At 33.1% G+C, this 18549-nt stretch overlaps 1 protein-coding gene across 1 annotated transcript; it reads right to left on the bottom strand.

Moving 5' to 3' along the window:
* Positions 1-2690: 2690 nt before the first annotated feature.
* ifrd1 (interferon-related developmental regulator 1) lies at positions 2691-13309 on the bottom strand. Its single transcript, XM_056456056.1, has 12 exons — positions 13091-13309; positions 10390-10494; positions 9144-9222; positions 8932-9056; positions 8655-8812; positions 8004-8054; positions 6313-6491; positions 5536-5644; positions 4634-4768; positions 4418-4546; positions 3212-3307; positions 2691-3116 (listed from the first exon to the last, which is right to left on the bottom strand). The coding sequence occupies exons 1-12, from the start codon at positions 13119-13121 to the stop codon at positions 3030-3032; spliced, it is 1284 nt and encodes a 427-aa protein (XP_056312031.1). The 5' UTR covers positions 13122-13309; the 3' UTR covers positions 2691-3029.
* Between the last annotated feature and the right edge of the window lie 5240 nt (positions 13310-18549).

The raw sequence follows: 18549 nt of genomic DNA on the forward strand, positions 1-18549 counted from the left end.
CACTGAGAACTCTTGATTAGGTAAGTGCCATACGTTTATTTACATTTTATCTAGAACAAGCTTTAAAGAAATACAGCTAAACGTGTAGATGACATCTAAACGGGGACTACATTGTTATTAATCATAATTAAGTTTTCTAGCATTTAAAAATCGAATGTATGGCTTTTGTAAAACTTTAAACAATATTAAATAAATACATAAATGACTGAGATACCATTTGTAAGACTTTCAATAGTCTATAAATTTAGTAATTTCACATTTTTGTTTTGTTCAAATGCAAATTAAAACCTAATAAAATCTATGGAAGCAAAAAAAACCCTTAAATAGCTAAAATTTTATATAAATATATACACACAGTTGAAGTCAGAATTATTAGTCCCCCTAATTATTTGCCCCCGTGTTTATTTTTCCCCCAATTTCTGTTTAACGGAGACATTTTCTCAACACATTTCTAAACATAATAGTTTTAATAACTCATTTCTAATAACTGATTTATTTAATCTTCATCATGATGGCAGTAAATAATATTATATTAGATATTTTCTAAGACACTTCTATACAGCTTAAAGTGACATTTAAAGGCTTAACTAGGTTAATTAGGTTAACTAGGCAGGTTAGGGTAATTAGGCAAGTTATTGTACAGATATTGTTTGTTCTGTAGAGTATCGGAAACAAATATAGCTTACGCAGCATCCACACACACACTACTGACAATTTAGCTTACCTAATTCCCCTATAGCACATGTCTTTGGAGCACCCGGAGGAAACCCGCACACGAACACATGGAGAACATGCAAACTCCACGCAGAAACGCCAACTGACCCAACAACCTTCTTGCTGTGAGGCGATTGTGCTACCCGCTGCACCACCGTGCAACCCACAAACTGTTCATAAACTGCTTAATAATTTAAGAGGTTTCCATAATACGAACACCAGGCCAAATATTAATCAAATCAGTAGAACAGAAATATTACATGAATTATTACTGCAATATTAATATACATGTATGCATCTATTTAATAAATACAGGTGTAATGACAGGTGAAGTAACATTTCTAGTACTTGAAATATTTCTCACTTTTGTTCAAGTACAAATTAAAACCTATTAAAACCATGCAGGCAAAAAATAAATTAATTAAAATTTAAAATGTTTTTAAAACTATCAAAACTTAAAATAGCTTATCAGTGATGCTACTAGCTCTAAAAACAAAAACATGTTCATAAAATGCTTACTAATATAACATGTTTTCATAATGTGAACAACAGGCCAAGCATTAATCATGACAGTAGAGCAGAAACATCACATATGCAGTTATTGCCGCAATACACGTTGTACCAGAATGCAGACTTATATAATAAACACATTGAGAATAACATAAGGTGTATGAAAATGGTTAATTAATATTATCTTTTAAATATTTAACAATAAATATCATTTATTTATTGCATTGAGAACAATGTGGTCTATGAAAGGGGTTTATTCCTAATCATGGAAACGAGTTTGTGGTACCTCATGTACTCATGTGGTGTTGACATACTTGTTTGATCACAAAACATCACATGGTTCAGTGAATGCGTGTCCATGGCAACAGAGAACAAAGCAAATAAGTGAACAGATTCCTGAAACTGCAATGGTGGTTCAGGAAGTCCCATTTATTATTTCTCATCTCTTAACTTATAGAAATGGAAACAAATCCAATAATATACATTTGAAGTCAAAATTATTAGTTATTATTTGCTTTTTCCAAATATTTCCCAAGTAACGTTTAACAGAGCAAGGAATTTTTCACAGTATTTCCAATAATATTTTTTCTTCTGTAGAAAGTCTTATTTATTTTAATTTGGCTAGAATAAAAGCAGTTTAATTATTAAAATGTAATTATTATTATATTAACATGTATTAAAACAATTAAGATTGTATTTTAATAATAAATGTAATTGTAATAACATGATAATAGCTTGATTTAAATAACAAAATGCTGATTTACAATGGTTATAGTAATATTTAAATTATTACTTGAAGATTATTAAAATGTCACTTTAAGCTGAATACTTGAAAAATATCTAGTCATATTATGTACGGACATCATGGCATCTAAAGAAATCGGTTATTATAAAATAGTTAATACAACTATTATCAGGGTTCCCACGCTTACATGAACAGCAGATTCAATGACTTAAGGACTTTTTAAAAATCACCATTAATTTAAAAATCAAGCACCTTTGTAATTCATACCTTAGCATATGTAGCGCCATAAAAGTCCTTACTGTACTTAACATTTCACTTACACTAAATTTCTCAATGTCATTTTCAAAAATTAACCATCCAAATGAAATATTAATAAAAATGTGCCTTATTAAACAGTCCTATTGCACCAGATTACAGTTGTTATAATAAAAATCAGAGACAAATTTAATTAAAGCACTTTTAAGGACCCATGTTTGTTGTAAGTACTTCCCTTGAAGGCCTTGAATCCATATGTCTGAAATTCAAGTATTTAAGTACTTTCAAGAACTGTGGGAACCCTGTGTTATGTTTAGAAATGCATTGAAAAGATCTTTCCATGCAGAAATTGGGGGTGGGGGGATATACAGGAGGGGCTAATAATTTAGGAGGGCTAATAAATCTGACTTCAACTGTATATAATTTAATTATCCAAAACAACAACAACAACAACAACAACAACAGATTCTGAATAGGGGGCAATCAATCTAATTTTATTTTTTACATATAATTTTCATATTTTACAGCCTTGCCACTACAGTACAGCCCAAAACATAAATACTTTCCAATTCATTACATTACAGACCTACAAATACACAACAACAACAACAATAGAAGAAAAAAAATGGACTTAAACCCAACACCACTTAAATACAGACTTAAATTAGGATCTATGAGGAATTAGTGAGTTAATCAATAGCAAATATTAACACATATTTATAGAAATGTGTTTGTATATATATAAAAAAAGACCGGAATGCAAAGAATAAATAGAAGAAAGAATTAATGTGCTTTACAAAACTTCCTAAAACTCCCCAACATCCACCCTTTTGTCCCGGCATTTGTTCCTCGCCTTGGTTCGAGCTTTAAACGCAGCTGCATTGTAGAGGTGCTGTGGAAAACAAAACAAGCATACATTTAAAACACTAATTCAAAGAACGAAATCTCAGTGTAGAAATGAGCAAGGAGAAGCTAGAGTTTGCTTACTCTCTCAAGTCTGGAGCTCTTCATGGCTTTGAGAGTGGCTGAATCGATCAACATCGGTGGTCCCAGTTCAAACACGTCTCTTATGAACTCATTCGCCTGCGGGAAGCAGAATAAACCTTAATCACTTCATGACATTTTTTTTTTGTCACATTTTGAAATCAATTTTTTATGAGTTTATCATGAATATTCTGACAATTTCTTATGACAAAAGATAGCTGAAACTTGGGTTCACATTACTAAAACAATTTCTGTGATTCTTCTGTGAAGTAAAATGATGAAAAAAATAAATAAAAATATTCAATAATTCTTTGTTTTTTTTGTTTAATATTCAAGTACAAAACTAAAACAACAAATAAACTTTAATGAATTAATGCATATTGCTAAAGGAAAACATTCACAACTAAATTCAAATGAAAGAATTACTACAACTTTAAAAAGACTAAATAAAAATAAATTATTAATAAAAAAATTAAAACTACATATAATGCTAAAGCAAAAACTTTGAACTTTAGAAGATTAAATAATAATAATAATAATAATACATTTCTAAAAATGAATTAAAACTACATATAATGCTAAAGGAAAACTTACAACTTTAGAACAACTTTAATAATAATAATAATAATAATAATAATAATATTATGATTATTATCATCATCATCATCATCATTATTATTGCGTAGTGGGTTGGTGTGGGTCCTTTGGGTGCTCTGGTTTCTCCCACAGTCCAAAGACATGCGGTATAGGTGAATTGAAGCAAAATTGGCTGTAGTGTATGTGTGTGAATGGGAGTGTGTGGGTGTTCCCCAGTGTTGGGTTGCAGCCGGAAGGGCATCCGCTGCATAAAACATATGCTGGATAAGTTGACTGGCCATGGTGAACCCTGGTTATTAAAGGGACTAAGCCGAAAAGAATGACTGAATAATAATAATAATAATTATTATTATTATTATTATTAATATTATTATTATTAATAATTATTATTAACTAAAATGAAGTACATTGAAAGAAAGCAAAAACTACAAAGCTAAGATTAAACAACAGTAAGTTATATTATTTTTATTATTATTAAACTAATGCAAAAAGTAATAATAAAAAAATAAAATTAAAAAAACGAACTTCATATTAAAAAAAATTGTATCAATTAATTAAACAAAAAACACTATTACATTTTTGTATGCATTTTCATCCAATCGGAGCTTTTACCTGTAGATGGTAGTTCATCCCGGAGCCAACGAACTCTCTGAAGGCGTCATAAGTCCTCTTTCTGACCCAGCTGTCGATGAGCATTCGCTCTGTGCCAAAGCGTATCGTTTCACTCTGAAAATCTCCATCCTGGCCCAGACAAAGAAGAGAAAACTAGAGATCAGAGTCTGAACAACAGCACCAATGAGTCTGTGAACTGTCTGCTTTCAGTCTCACCTCTACAGCCTTCAGGACGTCTCTGAAAACGGATCTCTGCTTCCTCTTATCAGTTTTGGCTCGGTGTTTGTTGCAGTCTGTTGCTAAAGCGTTCAGCTTCTCACACAGCGGCTCCCACTCATCAAAATCAAACTCCTGTCGATTTACAGGTTATGGTAGATTTATTAAAAATAAAAACCACAATAAAATGTTCTTTTTCATTGAACTTGTAAAAAGATTTATATAACAGGATTTGTTCATTTTAAAGCACATCAATTACGCATTTTATGAAATATTGTAAACAAGATGAATTCATCATCAAATATTTACGAATTCATTCATGTTTTTTTTAAACAACATTGTTAAATCACTTAATTACTATAATTGTATTAATATTTCAGATGCATTAAATATATAAATGTATTAAAGTAAACCAAAAACAACAACAACAGCTAGTTTTTGCAGTATTTAATAATTTTTATTTTAATAATCTTCAAGTAACATTTTAAATATTACTATAACCATTGTAAATCAGCATTGTTATTTAAATCAAGCTATTATCACGTTATTACAATTACATTTATTATTAAAATACAATCTTAATTGTTGTTTTAATACACGTTAGAATAATAATAATGTCGTTAGATTGTAATATTTAAAAAGTTTAGTAATTAAATTAGTAGTAAGTTTATATATTCACAAATGTATAATTTTAGCAACCTTAAAGTACGATATTTAAACTTTTACAAACTATTAATATACAACAAAAAGAAAATTATATTCAAAAAAGTAAATTTTAACATTTAAATGTACTTGCTTTACCTCTTATTATTAATACTTTACTGAAAGGGATTGAATAAACATTTAAAATTCCATACAATTTAGAAAAACCTATTTACCAATTAATCAATTGCACAACTTACAGGCTCAACATCTCTAATGAGCTCAAACAGCAGGGCGATGGTCTCTCCAGCAGCAATCCGCATGTTGACATCGTCATTCTCCAGCAGACGTGGAAGTTTAGCCAGATGTCTAAAAAAGAAAATAGACAACCCAACAGCATATGCTTGTTAGAATGAATCAGAAATACTGTTGTAGGGTCTTGGTTGAAGATCGATATCAATAGCGCCTTAAAACCAGCTGAAAATAGTGTTTATTTATTTACCTATGTATAGACACATCAGAAATTTGTGCTTATATCTTGGCAAGTTCAATATAGAGAAAATGTCTAATCGAACAGGATTTGATTTAATAAACCACTCAGCATCCCAATTGTCACAGATTTTAGGCAAACCTAAGCATACAACTATACATTGCATAATCAAAAATAGCATTTAAGACTTTTAATGGCCTTAATTTTCTCTAAATTGATTAATTTAATACTTTAAGACCCTGTAGACATCCTAAATAAGAGATTACAAAAAATATATATTAAAAATTACATTAAAAAGACTTTTATATGACTTTTTTCAATACATTTCCTTAAAATCCAAAGTGTTCTCAGTCTAAAGTCTTGTTTAACAGTAACTTTAAAGTGTTCACGTTCTAATAAAACATGCCCTATGGCAAGGGAAAATTCACTGGGGTTACATGTTTATAGTCCCTCATTCTTCAATAAATACATGCTCCTATTGTTCTTTACTCATTTATTACGTGTGGTTTTCCCATTGCACTGAATATAGTGTCTTCTCAGCACTTACTTCTGCGCGATGGCTCTGATATGGCTGCCGGTGCAGATGGTGAGCAGCAGAGCCCAGGATAAGAGCGCGTTGGTGTGGAGCTGCGTGACTGGAGGACTGACTGAAGGTCTGCTTCCGTCCTCCCTGATGTACGAGCGGGTGAAGAGGCTCTCGAAACACTCCATGGTGGCGTATACATCCTAGAAGAGACAAAAGCATCAGGTGAGAAGCCAGTCCAAACATCACAGTGCTTGGAGAACGTAGTTTAGAGCTGAACTCTGGTGAACTATCCCTTTAAGAGCTCTAAGTGATTTCAAAACAAAAAAAGCAGTCATCAGGATTGGTTGTCAAAAGGCTTTTAAAACTCAATCTCTCAGTGATTCAAATTATCTTAATGGTTTTCAAAAAAAAAAAATTGTACCAAATTAACTTTACAATAATTTCAACCAATCAAGGAAACCCATTAAAAGGAGCCATTTTATTTTATTCTCCATTTTACCACCTTCTCAAAAGTCTTTTGTGTCTCAAGAATGTGTCTATAAAGTTTCAGCTCCGAACACCCATCAGATTTATTATACCTTTCAGAAGTAGGAACTTTCTGCTACCTTTTGTTGCCTATACCCAATGCTAGTTCTCCCCGCCCACTGTTCCCACGTGCCTGTCAGAGTGTGCCTCAATCTCCGGCTGTGTCAAATAAAATGTGACAAAATACACATTAATATCCACTGCTGTATGGATATCCGTTATCTTAACAAACAATAACCCTGATTTAACATCCACAAACCAGGATTGAAGAGTCTTCTTTTATAATTGTACTGGCATGCGGCTGTGGTGAGAAAGACGGTAAAAAAAAATAATAATAATAAAAAGAAAAAAGAAAAATAATAATAATAATTTGCTGTAATTCTTTACAAACTTGCACTGATTTAAAAACATTTTAAATTAGTAAAAATCACATTTGAGGACCACAGAAAGCTGAACAGATCTTTTAATCCCAGTTGCTGTGCGCACGTCCTCTTATTGATATGATTGCATGCATTACTATGGAGACATGTTAATATACAGCTGTCAATCAGTTCTGTGGGTGGGGAAACTGCGCTCCTACGTCACCTGCCTCACAATGGGAGGGTTTTGGATCCGATTTCAAGATCAGGAAATTTCAAATAAAAAGACTTATTGTCTTTATATCAACCCAATATGACTGTGGATACACTATACCTACACACAGTTCCGTCCAAACAGCTTACAAAAGAGGATTTTCAAAGGTGCCCTTTAAAACATCAATTTAAAGTTTGTTTACTTGATTAACATATTAAATTAACATACTAAAATAAGTTAAAGTAACATAACTTACATTGTCATGACATTTTTAAATCCATATTTCATTTAATAGTGCATGGCATTACGGTTATAGCTGAAATATGGACTTCTTTATTGTTTTAGGATTTAGAAACATTATATGTATTATTTACATAATGCTTTCAGCGTATTATAACAGCTTGTCACCAAGTGAGGAGCACAGTTATTCTGCAAAATTAACCTAAAAGGGAGCAGCGTTTGTCTGACAGGTCCATTTAGAATAGCACCCTCTCAATAGATATTGGATAAAATGAAATAGCCAAGCATCCAGCCCGAAATATACAACCATCTCATTGAAGTATGTGACGTAGGTTGGTAATTTCCCTATAGTTTTATTGCATTCCATTACTTACCATAATATCATCTTCTGCTACAAGAGTGCAGAGGCCTAGACTGGTTGCGCACTGAAACACAAAATGTAGATCAGCAGATTGTTAGTCTCAATTTGCTGGATTTTAAAAGTCAATAAAAATGCCCCTTTATGCTTTTCAGATATTATTTGTCTTTTATTTGGTGTGGTTTATAGGGATGCTTGAACAAACGGTTTCAGAAATACCCTGTCAGAAAAGTCTAGTGGCTGGGAATTAGCTTTTTACAGTGTGTGGTACACCATTAATGTAGTTTTCTTGTGTTTACATGGTTGAATATGGTCACAGTATAAATACAGCACAGTTACGAGCTACGTTTATAGTTCTGATAACATGATATCGTTGCCTTTGGTAATTTCCTGAATATAAATACCAAAAAATAAAAATAACGCAACTCAAATAACTACAGCAGTTCTCATATGATCGATCTCATATGAAATAAGAGCTCTCGATGACATATGATGACTTGTGCTGGTGTTGTGCCATTTCTTAGGGGTAAATTTAAACTCTTTTACACTCTGTTTTAAGGAGAAGTATAAAAAAAAAATAGAATTGGGCCAAAAAGGTGATCAAAATTAGGAGTGTTTAAAAATGCATAATAGGGGCACATTCACATCTTGTAAGGATGTAGCTTACAGCTTGTCTGGCTTGAATGTTTGCCGCTCCATCATTGAGGATGGTCTTGAATACAGGTTTAAGGCTCTTAAAAACTTCTTCGCTCTCAATCCCCGAACCCAGCTGAATGCACAGGAGACACGCCAGCGAGGCCGCAGCACTCTGCTCCAATCCTTTACCTGGTTTGCAAACGCAAACATCCAAACTCAACCAGCTTTCAGCACCGATGCCATTGCAACAAACTAGTTTACATTTAATTCAATTTAAATATTCAGAATTCCCGAACAACAAAACAGACCTTTCTTCAAGCAGCGTTCAATGCCGTCCGTGATGGTCATCCTTCTCTCGGAAATGAAGTCGTAGAGGATTTTGGTTGCCATGGCAGTCTTTAGTCCATCGAGGGCACCTTGTCTGGTCTTGGCACTAGAATGTGAGCGTAATTAGTTCGAGACTGTGGCAGAAATGGATTATTCAGAACAATCAGTTTCAGAAATGTACGAGAGAACAAACCTCTTGTCCACCGTGCTGTCGATGTACACCTTCAGCTTGTACTGGAAGTCCTCTTCAGCCATTTCTTCAGTTTCACCAGCTGTCAAAAATGAATGGAGAAATCAGAAATGTAGACTTTATTTTAGAAAATCTAGGGCAGCTCAATATATCTATTCAGCATCAACATCGCTATGTGCACATTCGCAATTACGTCGCAGAATCTGAAATGTTGAACTGGGATTTTAATTTGAAAACACACTTGATTTAAGTCATTGTAAAGTTTAACCATAGAAGTTACCAAAACATTTATCGACTGAGTGTGACTGTGTGAGCATTTCAAGTCACTTTAAAGCATTCAGGCATAAGAAATGTTTGTACCCTTTAGAAATATGAAGTATGCAGTGTGGTTTTAAATTTTGTATTTATTAATAACTAGTTTAGTATATTTAATCTACACCTAATGAAATCATCCCAATGCATTTAAAATTATTAACTTTTTCCAAATAAATAATTTAATCTGGTACAATTATACTTATTTTTTTCCAATAACGTGCGGTCCTAGTTGATAATACCTTGTGCTGTAAACAGAGATGAAAGCATTCAGACAGATGCAATTGTACCATTTGTAGCTTTTAATAAATATCATTTTATTGAATCATGATTGATTAATTTAAAATATTATTGCATTGTTTATACACCGAAGACTATGCAGAGTTATTTTACTTGTGATTATTCAATTTCAGTACGGTTTGACTCCCCTGAAAACCATTAAGCACTGTTTATTTCACTTTAATAAAATGTAATAAATTACAAACAGAGATAAATGATACACTGCCCTGCTAAATAACCCTAATTATTTATTTCCAAATGGAGCTATTCAAGCCATTCCTGTTTTAATTATTATTAATTACAATATTATATAGTTTAAATACTAATAATAATTTATTATTATTTTTTTTTTAATGAATAAAATTAAAGTTGGCGCCAGTGGTGTACTAGTTAGTGTGTCGACACATGCACTCCAGTGCTCACGGCGACCCTAGTTCGATTCCCGCCTCGTGGTCCTATGCAGATCCTTTCCCCCTCTCTCTACTCCCCACACTTACCTGCCAATACTCTCTGCTGTCTTATCAATTAAAGGTGAAGACCCCGGAAAATAAAGTGTATAATTTTTTTTATATATATATTTTAATTAAAATAAATAAATACACAGAAAACAAAATCACAAAATCAGATTTTCCCAGTATCATACAGTACTAATACCCACCTTCCTCTGCCGCACTGGTTCTTTCACTGAGGCTGCTGCAGTGACTGAGCGTCTCGATTGATGCGTCTTCATCACTGAACGGTTGGACATTTCCCTGTTGTCCACCTGCAAAAAAATAAATAAATACATAAATAAATAAAATAAATAAATAAATAAAAAGTTTTATGCTTCAATAACAACCTCTAAGCAAAGCTGCAGTTCATGACTGGAACAGATTCAGATCCATACTGAAAATGAGCCGATTAGGCCTGCTGCGATTAATCACTATTGACTTGTGTGATATTTAGATATGACCGCAATCATTTATGGTGATGCTATCCGTTTGCAAAAGTGATGTCAACATTTTAGCAGATTACGCTGCTTTTATTATCTCTTTTGCTGTCATTGGTGAAGACATATCCTTAACAGGTGAAGAGTATGCATTACTCGAGGCATTATTTAGGGTTTTCCGGAAGACTACTGCAAGTTTGGACATATTAGACCACTCCAAAAACAAAAATAATAATAATTAATGCGTTTTTTTTTTTTTAAAGCCACAACATGATATTGTACTACAGCAATTAATATAAATCAATAGCCAAAAAATTTAAAGCTAATCCAAATGCTAGAAAACAAGCTTTGGGAATTAAAATGACATTAAAGTTATTATATGGATTGGCTACAGCCCAAAACCTCACTTGCCATTTTTTTCCCACATTTATGTTAAGAATGTGTGTTAAATATGTAGAGAGGAACCAAATTAGTTTGTTATAATTTGTGTGCTTGCAATTGTTCTCGAACATGGATATGCTATTAATTTAGTATTCGTTTTAATACAACAATACAGACCAGCCAGTATCCAATGAAGAAATAAAGGTAATTTTAAATCCCTTTTTAAGGAGGTAGAAATACGTTTTAATATGCAAAATAGAGATTGTGCTGATATGCAGTTGCAAATTCTTGCATTGAGTTCAAAACCGAAGTTAAAATGAGCAGTCTTTCTAATGGAGTCATTTGTGATGTAAAAACTACAGTATGGCAGCAGGAAGATTTTATTTTTTACTAACAATAATCATTTTACTGGATTAAAGAGGAGCTAGAAACATTAAAAATGACAGTTTTAAGACTAATAAAATAATTGTATTTATTCCTACACTGGCTTAAATTCATTAATTTCAGTCTCTTATATTTTAATATACAAGTATTCCAGGCTTCTGTGTCTATTATGAAACATTCAAAAACCACTTTAATATGCAGAATATTTTAATCTAATATACGGTCTCAAACTTTAGCAATATTGGAAACAGTTGTTACACTTAAATTATAAAACAATGTTTGAAAAGAACAGCATTTACTTTATTATAGAAAAGTTTTGTAACTTTTTTTATTCTTGTCTTTACTGTCATTTTAAACAATATAAATCATAATTTCTTAAATTCCTTAATTTAAATCTCACTTAACGTTATGCAAAAGTAGCGTACTTTGAATGAACTTTAATATGATAAACAAATCATCTCATTTTATGAGTAAACGGTGACACCTCATTATGACACTTACAGACAAGTATGTCTGACAATTAATACCAGCCAGTCAATTCTGACAGGTCACATTGACCCTAATGAACTGTTGAGTAATTAGTGAGAGAGTGTGTGTGTGTGTGTGTGTGTGTGTGTGTGTGTGTGTGTGTGTGTGTGTGTGTGTGTGTGTGTGTGTGTGTGTGTGTGTGTGAGAGCCACGCGTTATCACCTGGCAAAAACCAGTCATCTGCAGAAAGTACAAAGTGTCTCCAACTCTGTTTGGCAAGGTCAGAGAATGCAATGACTGCTATTTTCGAGATTATACAAACAAAACAGCTGCTGTGTGGAGATTCCAAATCTAAAGCAAATACTTCTGGGTATTGGAAAGTACAGCAGAGAGATGCAGATAACACAACATGTGGGATTGTGTGAAGGACTACAGCAGGGTGCCAGAACAAAGTCTCTTCTCAAAAACCTTCACAAATCCAGTGAGCAGATGTATTGAGAACAGTCAATAACGGTACAGACTGATTTTTACTGAAATATTCGGACTTTATGTCCCTGCTTGCTTCCTGTCCTCTAGCTGATCTCAAAACAGGCCTGTTACATAAGCAGGCTAGTGGCCTGAAATGACCTCAAATACACACTGACTTGCAATAAATATTATAAAGATTACAATTATTATAGTAATTAATCTTCTAACTAGTTGGTTAATTTCACAAAACGAATAAATAACTTATCATACAATAATTTTTATCTTAAACCCAGCTAATGTTTATATTATATAGATAGATAAGATAAAATAACTGTGTTCACTATTGTTTTGTTATATTTACATTGTCTTGTATGACTTACCTTAATTTATTACGATCTCAAAGTATTGTCGTTTAATAAACGCCATTAATATGACAATCTCGGATATTTAAAAATTATCATTCCTTTAAAAACAAACACCGCGTTTTGATACGAAAATACACATTTTCACCTGTCGATGACTCGTACTGTGAATTATTCTTTTGTTTGTGTCAAAGAAAGACACTCCTGGCTGTCAACCAAACGGGTCGTGCTGTCATGGGAGTTGTAGTCCCCTTCAATTAATTTCATTGCGCGAGCGTCGTGTTAAAGAACTACAACTCCCAGAATCCCTTCCGCGAAGCAGGCCACGAAAAACAACCGGTCATTTCCAGACATTCCATCCTACTTACCTTTGCCGCTCCTTTTCTTGGTCCGTGGCATCTTGCTTAAATGAGTAGATCCGCACCTAAAATCAACCAATACACGACCAGTTTTTACTACAATGTCTTTTCGGTTGAGTATATTCCAGTGGCACAGTGAAAAGGAAAGAATTAAAAGCGATTCCGGTGTTAGACTTGGAGCGCGAGCGATACATTTTCCCTCACAAACTAGGGCTGCATCTGCGCGCTACCGCGAAGCGCTTTTATACGACCGCTGATGACGCGCTTAAAAAGGCGTTGCTTCACGTGGACCTGGAAACAGTAGGGCCAATCGCAACACGGGAGGCGAAAACGTCATCGCATAAGACACACTTCCGCCGGCTTTGTATTGGATTTTGTTGTCACGTCCTCCTGCGGGTGCTATGTGTACACGTTGCTTAGTACAGGATTAATGTTTTTAATATACTCTTATGTATCAACTTAGCCTACTTATATAGAGTTGAAGTCAAAATTATTCGCACATAGTTTTTCCATTACTATTTTAGCAGGGATTTTTTCATAGTCATTCCTATAATACTTTTTCTTCTGGACAAAGTCTTATTTGATTTTATTTCGGCTAGAATAAAAGCAGTTTTTGTTTTTTAAACCATTTTAAGGTCAATATTATTAATATTTCTTTTCGACTGTCTACAGAACGAACCATCGTTTGCCTAATGACTTGCCTAATTGCCCTAATTTGCCTAAATAACCCAGTTAAGCCTTTTAAATGTCACTTTAAGCTGAATACTAGTATCTTGAAAAATATCTAGTCAAATATTATGTGCTCTCATCATGACAAAGATAAAAAGAAATTAGTTATTAAAACTAGTATGTTTAGAAATGTGTTGGGAAGAAGTCTTCCGCCTAATATTAGCAGGGCAAATAATTCAGGAGGGCTAATAATTCTTAATTCAACTGTATGTAATTAAAACAACAGTTGTCCCGGAAGCATCTTCATCAAAATTAGTTTGTATTTGCCTTATAGTTACTTTTGTTTTTGGTATATGTATAGCTAGATAAAGGGAAATTATGAATATTTAAGCTATGTAATTTATTGTAGCTTAACAAAATGTCTTGAGAGTGTAATAAATGACAGATCCTTGGTGCGTGGAAATCAGTTATTGGTCACTTTTTTTTACAAATGAAAATAAACTATACATTTTTCATTTGCTAAGAGAATGCTATGAGAATGTTAATGTTAACCATCTGGCCATCCAAGATAACTTGTTTTTTCAGTAGAACAGTAAAGAAGATTTAGCTGAAATTGCATTTATTTTATTTTTTTATTCTTAAAAGGCCACCAGCAATTTGAGAGTCAAAGTAAATAAAGCATGCAGGTAATCAAAATTAATGCAATACCCATGGTTCTTAAATAAAACACAGAGGTTTAATAAAGCCAAGCAATTGATCTATGTAAGAAAATTAAAATCATTTGCATCTTGTCACATAATAATGATTTATATATATATCTTACTTTGAGAGTTTGTAGAGAGTCCAGATTGAGATTTTGCAAGTAGTTTTTTGTTTTGTTTTAATCTCGGATACAAGCGGCCGAAATGAGTTTCCTTTACAGGTTGGCAGGGCGCTCCCTTATAGATTGGGTGAGGAGCTCTGTCACCCGGTAGGAGCTCGGAGTAGAGCCGCTGCTCCTACACATCAAGAAAAGTCAGCTGAGGTGGCTCGGGCATCTGTTTCAGATGCCTCCTGGACGCCTACCTATGGAGGTGTTCCAGGCATGTCCCACCGGCAGGAGGCCTCTGGGAAGACCCAGGACACACTGGAGGGACTATGTCTCTCGGCTGGCCTGGGAACGTCTCAGGATCCCCCCAGAGGAGCTGGAGGAAGTGTCTGGGGAGAGGGATAACTTGGGTTCTCTCCTAAGACTGCTGCCCCTGCGACCCGGCCCTGGAAAAGTGGTTTAAAATGAATGAATGAATGAAATGGTTGCAAAATCTAGGATAAACACAAGTCCCATTTTTCCCAATCATTTGATCGTTTCACTTTAACACCTCTGATATCATTAGGAGCCATGGGTATTCAATTGGGTTTGCCTGTTTTATTCTCAAAGTGCTTGTTGCCGTTAACTTGAATTTTATGAATCACGGTTTAAGCTGTAAAAATCTCCTTAAAGCGATAATTCACCTAAAAATGAAGATTTGCTAATAGTTTACTCAACCTCAAGTGGTTCTGAACCTTTATGGATTTATATAATGACTTGCCTAATTACTCTACCTTGACTAATTCACCTAGTTAAGCCTTTAAATGTCACTTTAAGCTGAATACTAGTATCTTGGAAAATATCTAGTCAAATATTATGTATTGTCATCATGGCGAAGATAAAATAAATTATTAAAAGTAGTATGTTTAATACAGATTGAGATTTTGCATGTACTCTTCCTTTTTTTTTAAATTGGTTGCAAAAACTATGAAAAACAAGTCCCACGGCTAAAAACCTTATGAATCATTTATATTGAGCGTCTCACTTTAAGACCTCAAATATTGTTAGGAGTCATGGGTATTCATTTGTTTTTGCCTGTTTTATTCTCACTGAAGCTAAGCAGGGCTGAGCCTGAACACTTGTCATTTAGGTGAGTAAATTAACAAATCTATTAGGCCACAATCGCCTCACAGCAAGAAGGTCGCTGGTTCAAGCCTCAGAGTCAGTTGGCATTTCTGTGTGGAGTTTGCATGTTTTCCTCTTGTTCGCGTCCTCCAAGTGCTCCGGTTTCCCCCACAAGTCCAAAGACATGTGCTAGGTGAATTGGGTAAGCTAAATTGGCTGTATAGTGTATGTGTGTGATTGAGTGTGTATGTATGTCTCCCACTACTGGGTTGCAGCTGGAAGGGCATCCGCAGAGTCAAACAAATGCTGGATAAGTTGGCAGTTCATTCTGCTGTGGCGATCCCTGATGAATAAAGGGACTAAGACGAAAAGAAAATGAATGACTTAATGAATATTTGACTAATCCAGTTACACTAACGAGGGCTTACAGACATGTGTATCACACTGTTTTAGCCAGGCAGCTGGTCAAAGTGTCAGCAATGCCATGAGTCCAGCTGCTGCACTGATAACCATGTGCAACAAACAGCACAATACTACACTTGTGCTGTAGAAGTGTTGCACATGGTTGGTGGAGGATTTACTATTGACATTCAACATTATTCAATATGGTGTTCAAAGACTCCTGACAATATTTTATATTTATCATGACTTATTTAAGTTCAGCATGTTTCAAACCTACTTTAAGTTATACAGTAGAACCCGCAGTCTTCGTTCTTCATCTGGACTTTTGTTGCATCAGCCACGCTGTAAACTGAAGACTATGGGTGGTCGTGCTTTTTCGTACAGTGGCCGTAAGTTATGGAATGGCCTACCCATCAGTATCAGGAATGCCGTTTCTCTGGACTTGTTAAGACTCACCTTTTTATCGTTGCTTTTAACTTACAGTGATTTTTTAAATTTATTTTATTTTATCATCCAATCCAATTGAATCGTTCAGATTTTATTGTTTTATTGTCGTCTTTTTTTTACTGTTTTTATTGTTCTGCTTTGTTTGCCTTGTATGCCTGTTAGCGCTTTGGGTCTGAAACAAGTGCACTATAAATAATATTTATTATTATTATTATTATTATTATTATTATTATTATTATTATTATTATTATTATTATTATTATTATTATTATTATTTTTGTGCAGATACATTAGATTAAGTAGCAAAGTCAAAACTGGAACTAATCTAACAAAATACCTTAAGATCGCAGTGCAAAAATGAGTACACCCAAAGTAATATGTTGGGGAAAATATTTGAAAAATAATAATAAATAAAGGTAAATAAATATAATAAATAAAATAAATCATGTTTTGGGGTCCCCTTGAAACATTTTCGTTGTGTTCTGTGCTATTTGAAAGTGTTGTGGGAAAACTGTTTGCATTGTGAGGATTTGCAGCATGTGCGCTGTCATGTTTGCTGGCATTTTTTTGTAATTGCATGTGTTTTCTTAAACTGTAACACGTTAAGCTCTCTCGGCCACCGTAGAAACAAGTGTGGAAGTCAATGGTTACAGGTTTTCAACATTCTTCTAAATATCTTCTGCGTTCAATTGAACTAACAACTCAAACTGGTTTGGAATAAAATAAGAAATATTGAAGAAGAAAGAAAAGAAGAAATACTGAAGAATCAAATCTATAACCATTGACTTCCATAATGGGGAACAACAACATTCTTCTAAATATCTTCTTTTGTGTTCAACTGAACAAAACAACTCAAACTGGTCTGGAGTAAGTAAATGATGACAGAATTATTTTTAGATAAACTATTTCTATTATATTTATTATACTGCGACAGGTTGACAACAGAATCCCATGAGGACACCACTAGAGGGAGCTCCGTCAGATTAGAAAGCTGCAAGCTGAGTGATCTGACAGTGTTGCATAATGTATAAAGAGATTCTTTTGATGACTCAAGATCAGTCAAATCAAATTTAGATTAAAGAGGTTTTTTTATTCAACCCCATTGCATATTCTATCCCTGTAGTACAGTTTTGGTAAAAACGTAGCACATACTCATAATGGGTTTTCTGTTAGAAGTATGAATGAGTAATCAGGCAGATTTTGTATAAACAAATCTTTCTAAAAAGTTTATTTATTTATTTATTTATTTATTTATTTATTTATTTATTTATTTATTTATTTATGTATGTATGTATGTATGTATGTATGTAATTTATGTATGTATGTATGTATGTATGTATGTATGTATGTATGTACAGTTGAAGTCAGAATTATTCCCCCTTTATTTTTTTCCCCAATTTCTGTTTAATGGGGAGAAGATTTTTTCAACACATTTCTAAACATAATAATTTTAATAACTCATTTCCAATAACTGATCTATCTTTGCCATGATGACAGTAAATAATATTTGACTAGATATTTTTCAAGACACTTCTATACAGCTTAAAGTGACATTTAAAGGCTTAACTAGGTTAATTAGGTTAACTAGACAGGTTGAGGTTATTAGGCAAGTTCTTGTATAACGATTATTTGTTCTGTAGACTATCAAAAAAATATATAACTCAATGGGGCTAATAATTATGACCTTACAATGGTTTTTAAAAAATTAAAAACTACTTTTATTCTAGCCGAAATAAAACATAAGACTTCCTCCAGAAGAATTTATTTATTTATTTATTTATTTATTTATTTATTTATTTATTTATTTATTTATATTATGTATGTATTTATTTATTTATTTTGTTTATGTATTTTATTTATCTACGCATGTATTTATTTATTTATTTATTTATTTATTTATTTATTTATTTATTTATTTATTTATTTATTTATTTATGTGTATTTGAATGTATGTGTATGTATTTATTTATTGTGTGTATGTATGCATGCATTTTTTATTACATTTTTTATTTTTGTATTTTATTTATCTATGTATATT

The sequence above is a fragment of the Danio aesculapii genome, chromosome 4, assembly GCF_903798145.1.
Source record: "Danio aesculapii chromosome 4, fDanAes4.1, whole genome shotgun sequence".
NCBI classification, from domain to species: Eukaryota; Metazoa; Chordata; class Actinopteri; order Cypriniformes; family Danionidae; genus Danio; species Danio aesculapii.